This window comes from Vombatus ursinus, unplaced genomic scaffold (genome assembly GCF_900497805.2).
Source record: "Vombatus ursinus unplaced genomic scaffold, bare-nosed wombat genome assembly UNPS02014794.1, whole genome shotgun sequence".
Classification (NCBI taxonomy): Eukaryota; Metazoa; Chordata; class Mammalia; order Diprotodontia; family Vombatidae; genus Vombatus; species Vombatus ursinus.
The window spans coordinates 29,019,028-29,038,956 of NW_020954572.1; the positions used below are offsets into that span (position 1 = coordinate 29,019,028).

The window sequence follows — 19,929 nt, forward strand, 5'->3', positions numbered from 1 at the left end:
TCAGTGTGATAGTGGGTGCCAATTGGGTTCAGTGACTTCTTTGTCATATACTTATATTTTAAAGGGGTTGGAGACAGTGCCTTAAACACAAAAGAATATCAGGCATTGTAACCAAAAGTATAGTTGAGCAAAATAAATTAATGCATTGGCCATGTCTAATAATGCATGCTTCATTTTGTACCTATAATCCACCATTTCTCTGATGAGGGAAAGGGGACTTGCTTCACCATCTGAAGTAATGATTTACTCATTGCATTATCAGAGATATTATGCTGTTTTCCTTTATATTACTGTGGACATTATGTAGATTTCTAGCTTGGTACTGTTGATTTCACTTGGCTTCAGTGTAAAGAGCTAAAATTTGAAATTAGGTCTTCAGATTCCAAATCCAATGCTTACTTACTCATACGTTCTCCCCACTCCTCTTAACCCCCAGTCATCCCATCTGTAGGTTAAATATCTTCAGTTCATTTGAATGATTTTCATATGATAAGATTTTGTATTCTATCATTATTCTAGTCACCCTCTTATGGAATTCACTAGTTTGTCAATCTCTTTTTTAAATGGAGTAAATGTTACTTTAGTCTTGCACATAGTAGAAGAAACTGCTTATATGGTATGCTATGAGAATCATGGAAAGTCTTTTCAACTCCCTAATATCTCCCTGTAGACAGGTTATGGTGCCTGATATTCCTGCTTTAAAAGTCATTCCTTTGGGTTAACACACTGTCTCCAGAATCCCTTTGAAATATAAGTATATGACAAAGAAATCACTGAGCCCAATTATCACCCACTGTCACATTGGTAAAAAGCAGGATCTAGAAAGAATAGAGGCATAAAATTGTTAGGGTTTTTTTTTTTTTCAGACTGAGTCTATAATTTTTTTTTTTGGTATTGAGAACTCAAGAGAGTTGTCTGGGGTCCTGAGGTAGGTTAAGTGACTTGCCTAAGGTCACACAGCCAACATATCTCAGAGACTGGACTTGACCCCAGATCTTCCTACTTCAGAGGCCAGAAGACTGTTAGGTTTTAATGGAAAAGAGCAGTAAGGTTGAGGGTTCAGGAACATGGGACAATCAGGAATATCTGGCCAGAAAGCCCAGAAGAGGAACTTCACTGGGGGACCTTGGATTGCCAGGGATAGCCATGTGAGAGCATACATACTCAAGAATACTCAAAGACAAAGGGCTGAGGAGTGAGGAATACATCATACCCCTTCAAAGTTCAGTTTAGGGCAAGTCATAATTTGACAGATCCCAATATTTTTGAGCAACTGTTGACTCTTATTTAACTTGAGGTCTATGCTAGCCCCCTGATAGGCTATCTTGCAGCAAACATCAAATGAGGTGAGTTTTTAAAGTTCAAGCACTGAAAAGAGAGGCCTTGGCCTCCATGTACAAACATATTTGGGCTCCCTACAAACTGCCAAATTGACACCTCATTACAGGCAGCAAATAAAGTTAAATTAAGTGACTGAGAGGACTATAACAAATTACCTATTCAAAATTACTTTTGCAAAACTTACCAAATTCATGGCAGCTCTGAAAATATCTCCTTGCAAAAAAATTTTCCCCCTCTTGGTCTTGTGGCTGCTGCAGGAAAATTAGTAAAATTCACAGAATAACATTTGAACTTTTGCAAATGAGTAAACAGCCAAAACAAACAGCACTTCGGAAAAAACACACATTTTCTCTCTTTTAACAGCAGGCTGTGCCTCAGCAAAATACCTTAAAAGTGAACTAAAAAGCTTTTAAAAAAATAAACAATTCTGCTTATAATCGTAAATTGGGACCATATGGAGATGTGAAAGCGTCAAGAACAATCCATTTATGTTCCGTCCTCACCGCCTGCATTATTTGCATGCCACAGAGAATGCTTATATTAAGTTGAGTTGACTGGTCTTGAATGACCCCAGCAAGAATGAGCTATCTTCCTTCTGGGGCTTCTTAGGCAACACAGCCTAAAAAAAAGAATGAAATGAAGGGCAATGCTTGTTAATAAGGCACATCTGAGAAGCAAATTGCTTCTCTGTTCAGCTTCCCACCATTTCACCTCAACTCAGATTTCTCCTTAAAGGCACCATATGGCCCCAGTGAATCTCAGTAGGTCAATGATATACACTGAAGTTGAGAATATATAGTGTAATTTTTGTGAATGGTCAGCCATTGATAGTTAAATTGCAGGTTGCCATCTTGTTCAGCTCCCTGGCCTTAAGGGCTGGTGAATATACAGACTACTCAGAGTAGACCGTTGTCTGCTTTCTCCTAATCACCTTAATTTGTGTTATGGTGTCATGGGTAAGAGAATGTGGATGGCCCAATGCCAGCCATCATCACTAAACAATTCAAGCACTGTTTGGCTACCAGTGCAGTATGGGCAATAATAGTTTCTTTAAAGGTGAAGGATTACATTCTCATTGTCTCTTGCAATTATCTCTGTGTTTCTTATTCTATAGAAGTAAGATGGCATAATGGATAGAATGCTGGATGTAGAGTTTAGAAGACCTAGGTTCAAATTCTGACACTGATACTATGACTCTGGACAAATCACTTACCCATCTTTGTACCTCAGGTTGCTCCCTATGACTTAGCTGCTGACTCATACTTGGGTTTCCATGCTGAAGAAGACACATAATTCTTTTGGTATTTTCCTCAACAGCATTTAATATCTGTATCACTTATCTGGCACTTACCTAGCCAGTTAAAACTAGAAAGAAATTAAACCAGACCCCCAAAATCAATTGGACTAATCAATTTAATTAGATAAGATATTTAATTGAAATAGGAAGGATGGCTTAGGTGCCATTATAGTATTATACCGCTTTAGGTCCCTCTTGGCTGCCACTACAGCAGCAAAGAATCCTCTGAAACATCCAGTACCAGAGCTCTGTTTACACTTTTCTTAGGAGGGATATGGTGATTATTTGTATGAGAGGATATGCCTTAGGATCACAGCATCATAGGCCACCTAAAAAGATTCCCTAATCCAACACCCTTATTTTATAGATTGAATATAGGTCCTTAGCAAATGAAAAGTATTTGCTTTGAAATATGAATATGTACTTACTGGAGATCAAGTCAGAAAGCTTTAAATCAAACCAACAAAATAGTAAAAGGATGGGAGTATAGAGAAAAACACAATAAATGAGTTTCCAAATTTTTTCTTCCCGTTAACTTAATTTCTACATAGAACTATAAGTATTTGTGCTAATTTTGGAAAGCATAAGCACATATTTGAAATCCATAGACAATCGTAAACTTCATGTTAACCAATCTTTTCAACTTTTTAATAAGAGCTACGTAATAAGGGAGGACTAGTTTGTGTTTTTCCTTCTTCTCCTACTCTCCTTTCTCCCCCCTCTGCATCCTCCCCTCTCTTTCTCTCTCATCTCCCTTTCTCTCCTTTCTTCCCTTTCCCCTTCTCTCTCCTTCTCCCTCCCTCCTTTCCTTCCCCCTCTCCCTTTCTCCTTCCCTCCCTCTTCTTTCTCCTTCCATCCCTCACCTTCTCTCTCTGTCTCTCTCTCCTTCTTCCCTCCTTCCTCCCCCCACTCCCTTCAGTTGGGGTTCTAGTGTGTAATGAGAATCCCAAAGAAGGAATGAGGAGAAATAAAAGGCCAGAAAGTGTCTTATCAGCATTTGAATCTTTAGGAAGTGGTTGTACTTTTTGAAAGGGTGGGTGGATGTATTTAAATCAGATATTGCCATATAAACTTCAAGGTCAAGTTTGAAGTTTTTCAGAATGTTGTGTCTTTACAAGGCCTTCTCATGCTTGCTTTTTTTTTCTTGGCTCTTCCTTGGATCATAGGTTCTATTTCCTTACTACTACCTCCTATAATCTTTACCTTCCTTCAATTGACCAATCAACAGCCGTTTATTTTTTAAAAATAGATTGCTATTGATGTATTTTATTTAACCTTGCCTATGTTTCTCCTCTCCCTCTTCCATAGAACAATCTCTTCTAAGAATTTTTTTAGAAAGAAAAAGAGGAGAAAAAAATTCAGCAAAACTTATCAATGCATTAAAAAAAATCTGACATTATAAGCATTGTTTTGTACTAGAAGTGTCAAAAATGAGCCTATGGGCTTCCTACAGCTAGAGTGCAGCCTGAACCAGGTTAAAATGTAATTGAGAAATATTTAACAAAATAAATAAAAATACAATGAAACATAGATAATGTTAATATATGGTTTTCTAAGTCAATATGTAGCCTGCAGAGATCCTGACATATGCTTTAGTTTCCCTATTTCTCTTTTAGTTTGACATCATTGTTCTATTCTGCCCTCCCCAGCACAAAGGAATGGGGGGAGGTGTCTTTTTTGGGGGGGCAAGATCAATAAGAATTTATGAAATTTCCACCCTCCAGTTTCTCCTGTGTCTGTTTTAGTTTTGCATGTTTGTTTACATGTTGTTCTCCTTCATTGGACTGTGAGATCTTGAGAACAGAGACTGTCTTTTGCCGTTCTTTTTATCCCTAGTGCTTAGCATAGGAATATAGTAGGAGCTTAATAAATGCAAAATAACTGATTTATGATTCCTCATTGTGATCAGTACTATAGGTGTAAAGACAGTAAAATTGTCCCTGCATTTAAGGAATTTACGTCCTAATAGAGGAGACTGCATGTACATGTATAGGCATCTGTAAAACCTATAGAAAACATGTACGAGGAAAGGAAGGCATTGGCATGTGGGATAGAAGGGGATGGGGTTGAGAACTAGGAGAATCTTTCTGCAGAAAGTGGTGCCTGAACTGAGTCTTGAAGGGAAGCAGGGATTTGAAGAGGCAGAAATGAGGAGGGAATGTATCCCGGCCAGCACATAGACATGGATGGAGGCAGAAGAGAGAATATTGAAAGTGAGGAACAGCAAGAGAGAATCAGTCTGAAAGAATGCAAAGTATGTAGAGGGGGAGTAACATATAGCAATGGGTCATGTTCAGCACAATTCAGGTGCCACCTCCTACACAAGGCCCTTTAAAAATTTTCCCAGGTGTCTATGTTCTCTCCCTCTTGAGATGACCTTCTCTATAGTTTGTATTGACTTATCTCTTCTCTCCCCACTCCCCTCACATGCACACATACACACAAGTAGAATATAAGTTCCTTGAGGGCAGGAACCATTTTGGTTTTGTCTTTGAATTTACATTTTAGGCACAGTGCTTTGCATTCAATAAATGCTTGTTGATCAGTTGATAGAAAGAAGAAAAGGATTTTTATGAGGAGGCAGAATCCAAGACCTAGGGAAAAGAGCAGTATTGAGAGAGCTTTGTAAAGACACAGCATTGCTACACCCTTAATAAATTTTTTTTTAAACGAATGGAATTACTCTCATCCATCTCCTATCTCCTTTGACTATTACTGTTTGTGTTTTTGAGAGATGGAAGTTGCCTCGGCCTCTTTGAGCAGAAGACTTCTCCTTTCTCTTAGTTCGGATCCTTTTTTTCTGTCCTGGTTCCCTTGGGTATCCCAGGCTGGCACCCTTTGCCCACCAGCAAGGATATTTGGGAAGCACCATGGGTGGGTGCGGGCTCAAGGAGCTGGCTTTAATAACCCGTATGATTTCTTTAGCTTTTTAGACCATAAAAAAAGGTCATCTCTTTAGAAATGGTATATCCAGGACGGTTGGAAGAATGAAGGAAGGGGCTGCTGTGTATTTTTAGTGCCTGCTGTTTGTGGGTAACATAACTGAAAACTGCTGGATCTTTTCCCCTTTAGCTGAATGACTGGTATTCAGGAGCTTGTACCCACTCTCTGCCAGGCTGCCCTCATGGAACTCCCTTTTTATGATGTGGGTGACTGGTAACTTGGCACCTGACTGTCCCACTACAATTCTTCATTATTGTCCATCACCAATGTCCAGTCATCCAACCCAACTGGCAGGCTTGGCGTCATTGGGTTATAGCAGAGAAGATTTATTGATGAGACTTGACTGGCTGGCTGGCTGGCTGGCTGGCTGTGAGATTGTCAGGGCGTTACCACATTGTGAGTGAAAGTCTGCAGGGTAGGGGCTGGGTCTGGATGCTGTAAACCTCCTGGCATGGAGCTGGCATTCAGACATTAATGAACCACAGTAGCAAGAATAATGACCAGTGTCCTATCCGAGAAGGATTCTGCCAATGCCTGCCGAGAATGGGGACTTGGCTTCAGTCACTCTGAATCTTCATAGTGAGCTGTTGTGAGTAAGGAGAATTGTTTTCGGAGAGTAAGCCCCCTGGACCTTTTGAGCCCATTTTCATTTTGGGAGATCTCATTTTACCAATTGACACTTTGGGGCTCTGACCATTCTTTGGAAGTGGAAAACAAAGTAAGAAGATTCTTGTGGGGCCTTAATATGCTTGTGCTGGGCATCTCTACCTGGCCACAGGCAAATTATCTAACCTCTATGGGCCTTAGTTTTCTCATCTGTAAAGTGGGGATATCAGCCCTACATACTTCATTGGAATAGTGCAGGTTTTCTTGATACTGTGCTCATGTAGTTCCTTTTGCCTTGACTCTACCACTCACAACCCCTTCTGCCCAGAGCTCTCTCGCTCCAATTCTATCCATACTTCAAACTGCAGTCCAGATGTCATTTTCTCCATGAAGCCTTCTCTGATCCCCAATCAAAAGTCATCACTCTCACCTCTAAATTCCCATAATACTCTATCTTTTGTTGTGTTCTTACATTCTAATAATGATATTGATTAAACAATAATTTGCTAAGCATCTACTATGTGCACAGAACTGTGTTAGACACTGAGGATAAGTAGACAAATAATGTCAATAACTGATACCACACAGGCTCTTAACAAGTGCTTGTTGAATGAATAAAATGACTACCACTGTTTTACAAAGTATACTATATACATTAGTAAGTCAGTCAGTCAATGAATATTTCTTAAACACCTTCTATATGCCAGGCACTGTGCTAAACACTGGGAGTACGAAAAGAGGCAAAAGATAGTGCCTATCTCAAGGAGAGTAGCTAGCTGGCACAGTCTGATAGAGCACTGGGCCAGGAGTCAGGAAGACTCATCTTCCTGAGTTCAAATCTCAACTCAGATTCTTAAAAGCTGTGTGACCCTAGGCAAGTTACTTAACCCTGTTTGCCTCAGTTTCCTTATCTGTAAAATGAGCTGGGAAAGGAAAAGGCAAACCACTCCAGTATCTTTGCCAAGAAAGCCCCAAATAAATAACAACAACCAACCCTCAAGGAGCTCACCATCTAATGGGATCATCTCATGACTTCATTTGATCTTTACAACAGCCCTGTGAAGGAGGTTCTAGTACAGGGTGCGAACCTGTGACCTTTCAGGTCCTTGGTTATGACCTTTTGACTGAGTCCAAATTTTTCAGAACAAGTCCTTTTATTAAGGGGATTTGTTTTGTGAAGTTTGGATTCAGTCAAAGAGCATTTGAGGACCTGGAGGGCCACATGTGGCCTTGAGGCCACAGGTTCCCCACCTCTGTTCTAGTAATATCCCCATTATACAGATGAGGAAGAGGAGGGTCAGAGATGTTTTGACTCACCTGGGGTCATGCAGCTAGAGTCCAGATAATATTCAAACCCAAGTTGCTCTTGATGCCAAGTTGAGGGCATTGTCCAACATCCTGATTCTCAAGCTATCTTGTGCTACGGTTATTTGTGTATATCTTTATCTTCACTGATGAGAAAGCTTCATGAGGGCAGGAAATTTTTCTTATTTACCTTTATATTCCCTTTGGTGCCAGGTGCACTCCCTTGGGAGGCAACTCAGTGGCTCAGTGGATGCTAGAGCTTTGGGCCTGGAGTCAGAAGATCTGAGTTCAAATTTGGCCTCAGACACTTTCTAGCCATGTGACCCTGTGCAAGTCACTTAACCTCTGTTTGTCATAATCCACTGGAGAAGGAAATGGCAAACCACTCCAGTATTTTTGCCAAGAAAATTCCATGAACAGTATGGTTCACAGGGTCATGAAGAGTTGGACAGGACTGAATGACTGAACAATAATGACAAACTATCTTAGACAGATTAAGGAATCGATAGTGTCTGTGTGTGTGTGTGTGTGTGTGTGTGTGTGTCTGTGTGTGGTTTTTTTAATGAATCAAGTCAAAATCACAAATGTGGTAACATTTTGCAAAAACCAAAAGCACTATACAACTAGAAGAACTGAAAAATGAAGAAGAGGAAATTGAACTCAGCATTACTACTTTTCTCACCTCCTCCATTACAGGCTGGTAGGAGGCTGTAGAGCCCTTATAAAGGTTGCTTGGGTTTTTACAAAACACAGCCCTGAGGGCTTCACATATCCCTGGGGAAATGAACGGACTTGTGAATTGTATCCTTTCTATACTCTACATTGTTGTTGGAAGCTCTAAATTAGAAGGGGAGAGGAGGTCACATTGAGAGAATTTGCAACTTCCAACCTGATGGAGATCTAATAACAAAGATAGCTAGTATTTATCAAGTATTTTAAAATTTCCTAGAATTTTGCAAATATTATCTCATTTTATCCTTACAACAACTCTGGGAGGCAAGTATTATTATTATTGTTACCATTTTACAGATGAGAAACTGTGACTTGTCCGGGGTCATATATCTCATAAGTATCTAAGGCTGGATTTGAACTGAGGTCTTCCCAACTCCAGGTCCAGCCCTTTATCCGCTGAGCATTGTAGGATGGGGTCCATTTAGTGTAGAGGCAGATGGCTTAGCCATCTCAATAATCCATGTGGTTGTCACTCATGGCCCAATCTTTTACCATATTGACTGTTGTACAGAAGTTTGGCCACCAATTAATGATGATTTTTTTTTTTAGCCATAGCAATTTATGAAACTGTCTGCTAAGATGAGATCAGCATCAGTTGGGGGAGTTCTTACACGAAATGAAATCTTTTATTCCTTAAAATATTGATATAGGATAATGATTGATATTATTCTGCTTACTTCACAGTTATTTTGAGGATGTTTGAAGAAAACAATGAAAAAATATTTGTTGCTATAAAATGTAAGGATGATCCTGAGTCATCAAGACCAAGGTTAAATTGTGTTAAGTATTCTCTTGTTTAAGAAGGCAGAGAGAAGGTCCCTTCTGCCTCTAAATCAATGATCTTATTAATACAGTATAAAATCTCTAGTTTGTGGAATATGTGAAGTAGAATCAGTTGAGGCTGGTCCAGAAAAGGTTTTCTGAGAGAATAGGATTTATTTTGGTTTTCAAAAGGCATCAGGAGAGGAGTGTACTGGTAAAAGTTTAGTAATTGGCTCTGCAGAAAAAAAAGCATATAAACAATACACTAAATATATTTAATTTTTATTTTATTTATTTGTTTATTAATATTTAATCTGTATTTTTAAAAATAACTTTTTATTGGTGTCTTCTGTTTTTTACATCATCATAGTTACCCCAAGTATCCTTCTCCTTCCCAGAGAGCCATCCTATTTAACAAATGGCATTTATTTTTTTGTGAAGCAGTTGGGGTTAAGTGACTTGACCAAGGTCACACAGCTAGTATGTGTCAAGTGTTTGGTCTAAGGCCGGATTTGAACTCAGGTCTTTCTGACTTCAGGGCTGGTGCTCTATCCACTGCTCCACCTAGCTGCCCCACAAATGGCATTTTTTTAAAGAGGAAAATAGTATCAGCATGCCTGATCAATGCATTGGAAAATATGAAAGCATATACAGTGTGTAACACCTGTGGACCTCCCACCTCCTCACCATTTCTTACAGCATAGTAATATTCCAGGGGCAGCTAGGTGGCTCAATGGATAGATCCCCGGCCCTGAAGTCAGAAGGACCTGAGTTCAAATCTGGCCTCAGACCAAACACTTGACACTTACCAGCTGTGTGACCCTGGGCAAGTCACTTAACCCCACTTGCCTTAGAAAAAAAAAAGGGGGCTGCTAGGTGATGCAGTGGATAGAGCACCAGCTCTGAAGTCAGGAGGACCTACCTCAGACCAAACACTTGATATTTACTAGCTGTATGACCCTGGGCAAGTCACTTAACTCCAGTTGCCTAACAATTAAAAAATAAAGAATCCCCATAGTAATATTCCATTACTACAATTTATTTAGCCATTCTCCAATCAATGGTCATCTTTGTTTCCAGTTCTTTGATATCCAAAAAGTGCTGCTATAAATATTTTGGTGTATATGGGGACTTTTTTCTTATTGATGGCTTCCTTAGCATATAAATTCAATAATGGAATCTCTGGTTCAAAGGGCATGGGCATGGTAATTACCTTACTTGCATTAATTCCAAATTGCTTTCCAAAATGGTTGTACCATTTTACAGCTCCACCAACAATGTATTAATGTGTCTATCATCATACAGCTTCTCCAGCATTGATTATTGTCATTTTTATCATCTTTGTCAATTTAATCTACATTATTAACATTTTTCCAACACTTAAGTCTAAGCAATCAACAAAATAATAAATCAAACTCTGAATCATAGCATTTGCCAATTTGCAAAGTATAAATGTTCGCACTGAAAATTTAACAATCATCTCTCAAGAGCCTCTTTAAACTGGCTCCAGCACATCTCTGAAACAGGAACACAATCTGGTTGAGAAGTGAGTGTCTGTCTTTCTGGGCTCCTTGTCTACATGCACCTGAAGCTGTTCTGCATTCCCTATAGGTGGTGCCCATGAAGGTCTGCAACATTTGGGTCCATATGGTAACATCCCTAACATCGTGGCTGAGCTGACTGGTGACAACATCCCCAAGGACTTCAGTGAGGACCAGGGCTATCCAGATCCTCCAAATCCCTGCCCCGTTGGAAAAACAGGTAATGGGCAAGCATGCTGATGTGTTCCAAGGGAGAAATAAGTTTGAGATTATAAGCAATCTAAACTAAAAAGTGCTAATGGTAAACATTTAGAATTACTAACAGTTCAATTCCACTGGGTGGCCCTGTGTTAGAAAGTGAAGGGGCCAAGTGAATTTAATATACAATATACAGTTCAGTCATGAAGCTTAGATATATAAAGTTATTTTGTCAAGATATTCTCATTCTCATTCTCGTTCTTTCTCTCTCCCTCTCCCTCTCCCTCTCCCTCTCCCTCTCCCTCTGCCTCTCTCTCTCATTATTGTGCAGTCATGTCTGACTCTTTGTGACCCCATGGACCATACTGTCCATGAGGTTTTCGTAGCAAAGATACTTGAGTGGTTTGCCATTTTGTTCTCCAGTGGATTAAGGCAGAGGTTAAGTGATTTGCCCCAGATCATACAGAAAGTATCTGAAGCTGGGTTTGAACTGGTCTCACTGACTTCAGGCCCAATGCTCTATCTACTGAGGCATCTAGCTGTCCTTTTCTTTTAGTTGCCCTCAATCATCTCCCTCTTCTCCTTAACTTTAAAAAAAATCTCCAGCACCTCTATCCAAATTCTTCCAAAACATCTTTGCCTTTTCCAACATAAGATTTAGATAACTCTCCATCACTCAAGATTATCTACTGTCAGGATTATCCACACCCATTCATTTGTCCTACTTTTCCCCCTAACTCCTAGCCTTTGGATCTGGTTAGCCCCTCCCTGTGCAGGAGGTAGTAGGGGTGGTGGGAGGAACACAATATTAACAATTTAAGATCTATTAGATTGTAAGCTCCTTGAGGGCAGAGACTGACTGTCTTTTGCCTCTTTGTATCCCCAGCATTTAGCACTGTGTCTGGCACATAGTAAGTGCTTAATAAGTATTTATTGACTAATTGGTCTATGTAGAGCTAGAAGGGACCCCAGGGCCCATGAAGTTGAAACCCTTCATTTTACAGATGAGGAAATTGAAACAGTGAAGGTGACCTATACAAATTCATACAAGTGGCACCTTATAGATACAAAATGATTTCAGTTCCATCATATTATGGAATATTTATTATTATTACTATCCTAATTTTATAAATAGGAGACTAGGTTCATCTAAGGCCACATAGTAAGTGGAAGAGTAGGAATCCAAACTCTGGTATTCTTTCTATTACACTATAGCACTTCTCTGAATATAGTGTGGTATAGTGGAAAGAGACATAACTTTTGAGTCAGAGGACCTAGGCTCAAATCCTGCCTCTGATACATCCTGCCTGTTCAACCTCGGGGCAAAGCTGCTTAAATTCTGTGGGCTACAGTTTCCTCGTCTATAAAATGAGGGGCTTGGATTAGATGGCCTTTGAGGTCCTTCCGGTTTGTAGATCTATGATTTTGTTTGCTCAAAAAAGGTTAAGCGAAAAACTCTACTGTCAATTTAAATACGTTTTAACAGTTCTGATAGAAGATCAAATATGGAAGCACAGTGAAATTTCTTATAGCATTCCGTTTTACCAACTTCCTTGCCCATTCCTGTTCTCTCCCCTCAGATCTTCATATACTGTTTCTACGGATAATAGTGAGAGGGCTAGAGTACTATTAGCATTTCCTGTTAAAAGTTGTCCTGGACCATGCGACTCATACTGTTGTTTTCCTTAGGATGTAGTAATTTCCATCGCTAGGATAGGCCTGCATCTTGATATACCACTGATAGTTTTGGCAGCCCTGACCCATGGACCCCTTTCCGCCTACTTTCAGGCTCTTTTTAAAGTGAGACCTTCGTTTTTAAGCTAATACTTAGTGACTAAGGATATAATTTCCCCATTTCCTTTTCTCCACTTTTCAAAATAACATTCAGAGAGCTACCACCTGCCATTTCTGTCCCAGATTAGGATAAAATGTTGTGTCTAGGTGTGTACTGAGTTGGAACCCAAAGTTCTGATTTAATCGGGTTACCTGCCAGAGGTCGTCCCTTTCAGGGACAAATCTGTACTTTCAATAGCTCATGGACTGTGTGAAAAGGAATCCAGAGTTGGGCGGGTAAACTGAATTGGAGCATTAGGTTCCAATAGGGTATCAATATGCCTGAATACAGCTAACCTTGGTCTCTTGGTGGTACAATTTCCTCATTATTGAAATAATTGATTTCATTGATGCTTGGTGTTATTTCAGTCATTACGGAGAGATCAGGAAAAAGTCCAGGGACTCCATAGGGGATGTTAAGAAGTAGGTTTTGGACTCTGCTGCCTCAAGAAAATTCCGCTTGGGCTAGAGCCATTAGAAGAGGTACTAAGATGGCACAGCAACCATATGTCCTAGAAAATCTGGGATAGCCCCAGTTCCAAGAAAAGAAAGTGTACTTTTAACAAGACTTCACAAAAGGAATATCTTCTATCAGACCATGTGTCTTGTTTTGTTTTGTTTTGTTTTGTTTTTTGTTGTTCAGAAAACATGGTCCCTGTAACTAACTGGAACCTAAGTGATTGCGTGTGGCTAAGCAATGTGGGTCTGCCGGCACAGTGAAAAATTAGATTTGAAAACAGGATTGCAGGAAAACCTGAATCACTGCATGGCTCAGATCACTTCAGCCACGTATTATTTGCTTGTAGAATTTTGGATTCAGGGAGAGGAAAGACCCGTACCAAGTTTAAGGAACAACAGTCCCCAGGGACAGCTGGATGGATTGATTAGATACAGCAGGGGCCCTTATTCATGTATTTAGACGGAGTGAGTTCGTAGTCAAACACTGTGCGTTTGAGTCCTCCCCATCCCTTCTGTGTCTTCAAATTCTACCCATCCTTCAAGGGTTGGCTCAAGTCTTACATGCTTCGTAAAATATAAAATCCTCAGTCTGGCATTTAGACTTATTTTAGTCTGGCTCTCAGCTACCTTTCTAGGCTTATTTCATAATATTCCCCCTCAAGTACTTTCTTTTCTAGGCACATTGACCTGTATCCTGTCCCTGGTGTGTGACATTCTAGCTTTCACCTCTGTACCTCTGCTCTGGTGGTCCACCATGTCTGGAATGCTCTCCTTCCTTCCCTCTGCTGTGTTGCATCCCTAGCTTGCTAGGGCCACTTCTTACAGGAGGCCTTTCTGGATTGCCACCCCAGTTGTTAAAACTCTCTTCATCTTGAAATTGCTTTGTATGTACTTTACATTTACTTTTCCTCCTACTCTCCCTCCCCCAGTTGATTGTAAAGGGGATGATTAGTTTTTGTCTTTGTATTCCTAATACAAAGTGCAGTGGCCTGCACATAGTAGGTATTTAATAAATGTTTATTGAACTAAATTTAGAGTACACAGATCTCTTCTTCTAAATTTCTCAAGTTCTTATTGCCTGTATTTCTCTTTCCAAACTTAATCATATACTTCCTTATGTTATTTTTTTCCATGATAAATTAGTTAAATTCTGCAGGTATCATTGAAAGGTTACTATGTGTAAGGCCTTATTAGATAAAGGTTAAGTGACTTTTTTCACTTTTGAGCTATGAAGGGAAGATGGGAACAAAAATGCTAGAGACACACTAATTCAAATAAGTCAGGTCAACAAGTATTTATGTTAAGGTAATGTGGAAGAGACCAAAAGATGTTTAAGACTCAGCCCCAGTTCTCAAAAAACAGTTGTGGGGGTGGGGAGAGATAAAATGGACATTCTCAAAAAACATTAGGAAATGATACAATGTTTTATCAATAGAATGTAAGCTTTATGAGCACAGGATCTGTTCGCTGTTTGTCTTTGTATACATAGCACCTAGTATGTTACCTGGTCCCAAGTTGGTGCATGATAAATGCTTATTCATTGTTTGTTATCATCAGATGCTAGACTGTGTCGTAGAGACCATAAATGATATTGGATTTCAGAGAAGGAAGGGGTCAGTATGGACTATAGTGTATGTCCCAAGCCTCAGCTTTCAGACTTCCATGCTTCCAATATACTATCCTGGAAATTTAGTCTTTTATTTAAGGAAAATTTATCCTTTAATTCTCTCAATATGCTTTCTGTGTCATTGTGGAAATCATAGGGAAATCCTCATCTATGTTATTTCCTGGCCACAGAAATAACATTTTAAGTTCTCTAGTGTTTGGTGTCTCAGTTATCTAACTCCTACCATTATGTACTCATGACCTCAGTGGGCTCCCACCCTTCAGCATCACCCCGGAAATCACTTCCAGTAAAGGATTAGAATCCACTCCAGAAAGTTATCATCCAAAGAATGTGTCTGAGTACCTATTTTTGCTATAATTTTCTCCATTCCTACTGGAGTGACATGCTGATGATTGCAGATGTAGGGGTTAGATAACGTTCCCAGTCAGGAGCTCTGAACACTGAGCAGACACAGTAGAGCTGCATTAGAGATTTTTTGGTATGCTAATGACTTCCACATTAGGTTCATGCTGCTGAGAGGCCTTGTGTGCGCTTCAGATGGCCTTCTGGAAAGACTTGGAAATGCTCCAAGAAACTAGACACAGGACATACCTGGCTGATTGTAAATAGGCGCCCATTTTCAGCACTTATTTGATGTCTCATCAGCCTTTTGAAAACAGGTCTTCACTCCTCCCCTCAGCTTCTCACACAACCCAGACTTTATTGGTTGTCCATGGCACATAAAAGATGGGCAGAATGAGTCATTGCCATAGAATCATAAGATCCAGAGGGGCTTTGTAGAGTACTGAGGCCAAGGAAGCTTTGCCCTCCATTAGCAAGGAGGTGAGGGAGTATAGGTATGAGGAATATGTAACGTGGACAATATGTTAATTTACTTGACTGGACTTATTTGTTACAAGGGAGAGTTCCATGGAGGGAAGTCATTGAGGGGTGATAGTGATGTTTAAAAAAAGGCATCAATACAATATTTACAAAAGGGAAAAAAGATTTTGAAGACACTGTTTCTGAATGATAGTGTGGTCTAGTTAGAGAGTTGACCTTGATTTAGTAAGACCCGAATTCAAGTTTTGCTTTTGACTCCAGATTAATAAACACGTATTCCATATCCCTTGAACACAAAGTGTGTTTTAGACTAATGGCAGCCCAAGCCTGACTGTTACACCAAGTGCCTCAGGCAACTCCCACAGATGATGCCATTCTACATCCTCGGAAGGAATGTCCACATTAGGCGCTACCCTACCTAGATGACATCACAGATCTGGACCCAAAATACCAACATCAAGAGAGACAGTGCCTATAGCACCAGTCACACTGGGACAACCATTAGCCTAACACACACCCTCCCCCCCACCCCACACCTCTGTTCAGTGGCTGTGGTGAATCCAGGGGCACAATTAAAAATATGCAAAGTGTACTGGTTATGCAAAATACCCAGCACTTCCTCCCCTCTTCCCCCAGGAATGTGTATCTCATATTAGAACTATAATTAACCCAAACTGCGCCTGAGACAAATTCAGTTTGTGGGTGGGTGAGTGGAGTGAAGTCATGAGAGGACTATGGATGTGGTTCTATCCTGGGCCCCCAGAGATTTAGGAGGTGAATCAAGGGATTGTCAAGGTCATCAGCAGAGGAGGGAGGACTCACACTTTATCTCCTATCAGTGCCCTGGGTCAGAGTCCCATTTGGCTTCATGCTGAGTACAACTGTGCCTAATATATATCAATCAATTAAGATTTATTAAGTGCTTACTATGTGCCAGGTATTGTGCTAAGCACAATAACTATTATGTATAATACATCATTATATAACCTTATTTATCATATATTATTATATTTACATAAAATGTTTTATATATAAAATACATTGATATTGTACTTTTCTCTAAGGAGCACAAGCTGCATTTATTTTAAAATATTACATAGAATATTATATTACAAATATAATATATAGCATTATTAAACAAATTAACATTGTATTTAAAATAAAATATTCTATTTTATATTTTATATATAAAATAGCATGATGATATTGCACCTTTCTCTAAGGAGCACAAGGTATTTCCAAAAATCTAGGCACAAACTTCACCATATCCCTCTGAAGTAACTAGAGGGAGGTAGCCATCATCATTTTCAGTTTCCAGATGGAGAACAGGCCCAGAGAGGGAAAGTGATTTGCCTGAGGTCACAAAGTGAGTCAAGAGGAAGCAGGAATAGATACATGGGATACAGATGGGAATGTGATCCTGACCTTCAGTGGCCTGCCTTTTCCTATTTACCTTTACCCATGGGGGCATGCATAAGTTGCTTAGCTATTTCTCAAAGACTTCTGCCTGTTTGCAGTAGATGATGGATGTCTGGAAAACTCCCCTGACACTGCAGAGTTCAGCCGAGAGTTCCAGCTGCATCAACACCTTTTTGATCCTGAACATGACTATCCTGGCTTGGGCAAATGGGTGAGTTCAACTTTAATTACTACTGATTACAGTTGCTTTTATATAGTGTTTTAAAGTTTGCAGAGTGATTTATGTACATCATCTCAACTGAGCCTTAGAGCAAACCAGAGGAGTAGGTACTATAGTTGTTATTATACCCATTTGACAGATGAGGAAACTAAGGCTCAGAGAGATGAAATGGTTGCCTAGGGTTGTACCATGAGTTGTGAATGAGGATATTAAATGAATGGATCACAGACATATTAATTGTTCTAAATGATAATATGGGATACACATTAATGTATTGATATGCTTTAATCAGGGTTTGTATAAATTTATAGAGACAATTATATCAATGATTTTAAGACATAAATGATTGTTATACTATATATTATAACTTTAATATATTATTGTATCTATATTCAGATCTATATATTCAATAGGTATCAGAGGTGAAATTTGAAAGCAGGTCTTCCTGACTCCAAGCCCACCACTCTCTTCACTGTCTCATCCTGTGCCTGCATTTTCCATACTCATTTATTGAAGGTGCTAAAAGTAGAGCTAAATTATAGAAGAAATTTGGGGTGGGAAGACTGCTTAGAAACAGCTTTATTAAAAGCCTAGGACAGGGAAGAACCTTGAGTAACTCATTGGTGATGTCATCAACCCTAGAAGCTTCTTGGCAATCATATAGAATAAGTAGGTAAGTGTTTAAAGTATTACAGATTAGTATTTTGTTGGCTAAGGGATGACGACTCTCTGGAATCTGTGTCTGGGTTATTTGTGTCACTTGCCGTGGTGTAAAACACAGAAAATAGGAAATAAGGCTTCATGAGTATGGATGTATTTTTAAAATTAAATTAAATCAGTATTTATAAAGTCCGTACTGTGTTTTTGAGACAGACATTTTGTTGTACTCTTATCATCTAAAATCACTTCCTTATGAGGTAGTGAGTTTCTTGTCACTTCCTGGAGTCTGTTCCCCCATCACTGGGTCTGAGAGAGCGGGGATTCACTTCTTAGACCCTAGTTTGGAGGTATTCTCATCCAAAAGCTTATTGTCATGTGTGGAGACACTGCCTACTCTGTCCTATGTCACCTGGATTATTGGGAAAAAAATAACAGTGTCTTAGCCTTCCATTACTAGGAGGTAGGAAGGCTGCTCCTGACGCCAAGGCTATTGACTCAGCATCTACTCTTCCTATCCTCATATCAGTACTCAGGAGGATCACCAGGTATTATGCAGGATGCATATATCCCTTTTGCCTTTACCCCCTCCTCCCTTATATTATCACAGAATCTCAGGGTTGGAAGGGATCTCAGACACTTTCTAGTACAATCTACAGCTGAAGGCAAATTCCTTGTACAACATACCCGAGAAGTGTTCTCACAGCTTTTACCTAAAATCAACTAATAATGGAAAATTCATTATTTCCTTAGGAAGCCCATTCTACTTTTTGATGGTGCTAATTAATCAGTTTTTTTTTCCCATATGTGAAGTCTAAATTTGGCTTCTTGCAGTTTCTGCTCATTTCTCATAGTTCTGTCCCTTTCCGGGTGGAAGAGGGAGGAGGGTTAGCAAAACAAGCAATTATAATAAATAGCTAACATTTGTATAGTATGTTAAGGGGAGTGGATATCTGAGGAACGAAGGATTTTAATTCAGCCTTCCTAATTCCAAGTCCAGTATTCTCTCCACTATGACACTTAACTGTCTAATCCTTCTTCCATGTGACAACTCTTTGAATACTTGAAGACAGTGATCATATTCATCTTCCATTTTCTCTTCTCCAGGCTAAACATGTTCTTCCAACCAGTCTTCATATAATATGAACTCAAGGTTCTTCACCATCCTGGTTAACTTTGTGGATATTTTCCCACATACCAAAGTGCTTCCTAAAATACGACTCCCAGAAGCAAACACAATACTCCAGATGTGGCCAGACAAAGTGGAATACAGTAATATCATTTCCCTCATCCTAGACATTATTCTTCTCTTAATGCAGCCTAGGATTGCATTAGCTTTCTTGCCTGCTGTATATCATTTTTGACTCATTGAACTTTTGGTCCATTAAACTACCCAGATCATTTGCAGATGACACTCTACTCTGTCTTATATTTTAGAAGTTGATTTTATGAACCCAAGCATAAAGCTTTATATTTATCCATATTATATTTCATATTATTAGATTTGCTGTTTGGAGAGAGAACAAGTTGACCCAACCTGTCATTATTGTAGGACTCTGGAGAGTGAGTGCATTTGCTCCTCTCTCATTGTTTCAATTATCAGCTTTACAGTGATGATTTCTTAATGAAATCTGTGTATCTAACCCTGATGCCTCCCCTGAATTCCAACTCAACCTTGCCAACTGCCTACTCGATATTACCTGGCTATCCTAATGGCATCTCAAACTCAGCATTTCCAAAACAGAACTGATCATCTTAATCCTTGTTCCTGACCTGTTTCCACACTTCTATTTCCGTTGAGGACGTTACCATCCTCCCAGTCACCCAGATGTCATCTTAGACTTTCTCCTTTCTTTTGCCAATCCCATCAGTCACCGATCTTTTTTTTGTTAATTTGGTTGTTTTACTTTACTTTGTTTTCCCCAATCCATTTCATTGCTAGGTATAATTTAAGAAGTTTGCATTGAGAAAAGATTTTCATTGACCCCAGGTCTCCTTTTCTTTCCTCTTTAGATTTTATTTTTTATTTATTAATTTATTTATTAATTTATTTTGGTTTATCAGTAATCACTTCCATATGCTTTTGAGTTTAAGATTTTTCTCCCTCTTCCTCCCCACCACCCTCCCCAAGACGGCGTGCAATCTGATATAGGCTATACATTTACAT

At 39.4% G+C, this 19,929-nt stretch overlaps 1 protein-coding gene across 2 annotated transcripts in view; it reads left to right on the plus strand.

The window, feature by feature from the left end:
- SCG5 (secretogranin V) overlaps nt 1-19,929 on the plus strand; it is a 74,948-nt gene that overhangs the window by 39,846 nt on the left and 15,173 nt on the right. Inside the window, exons 3-4 of one of the 2 annotated variants that reach the window (XM_027870123.1) lie at nt 10,598-10,747; nt 16,984-17,096. In XM_027870123.1, the coding sequence (XP_027725924.1) occupies nt 10,598-10,747; nt 16,984-17,096 (263 nt within the window). The remainder of the gene's footprint in view (nt 1-10,597; nt 10,748-16,983; nt 17,097-19,929) is intronic. The other variant, XM_027870124.1, reaches the window with a different exon arrangement.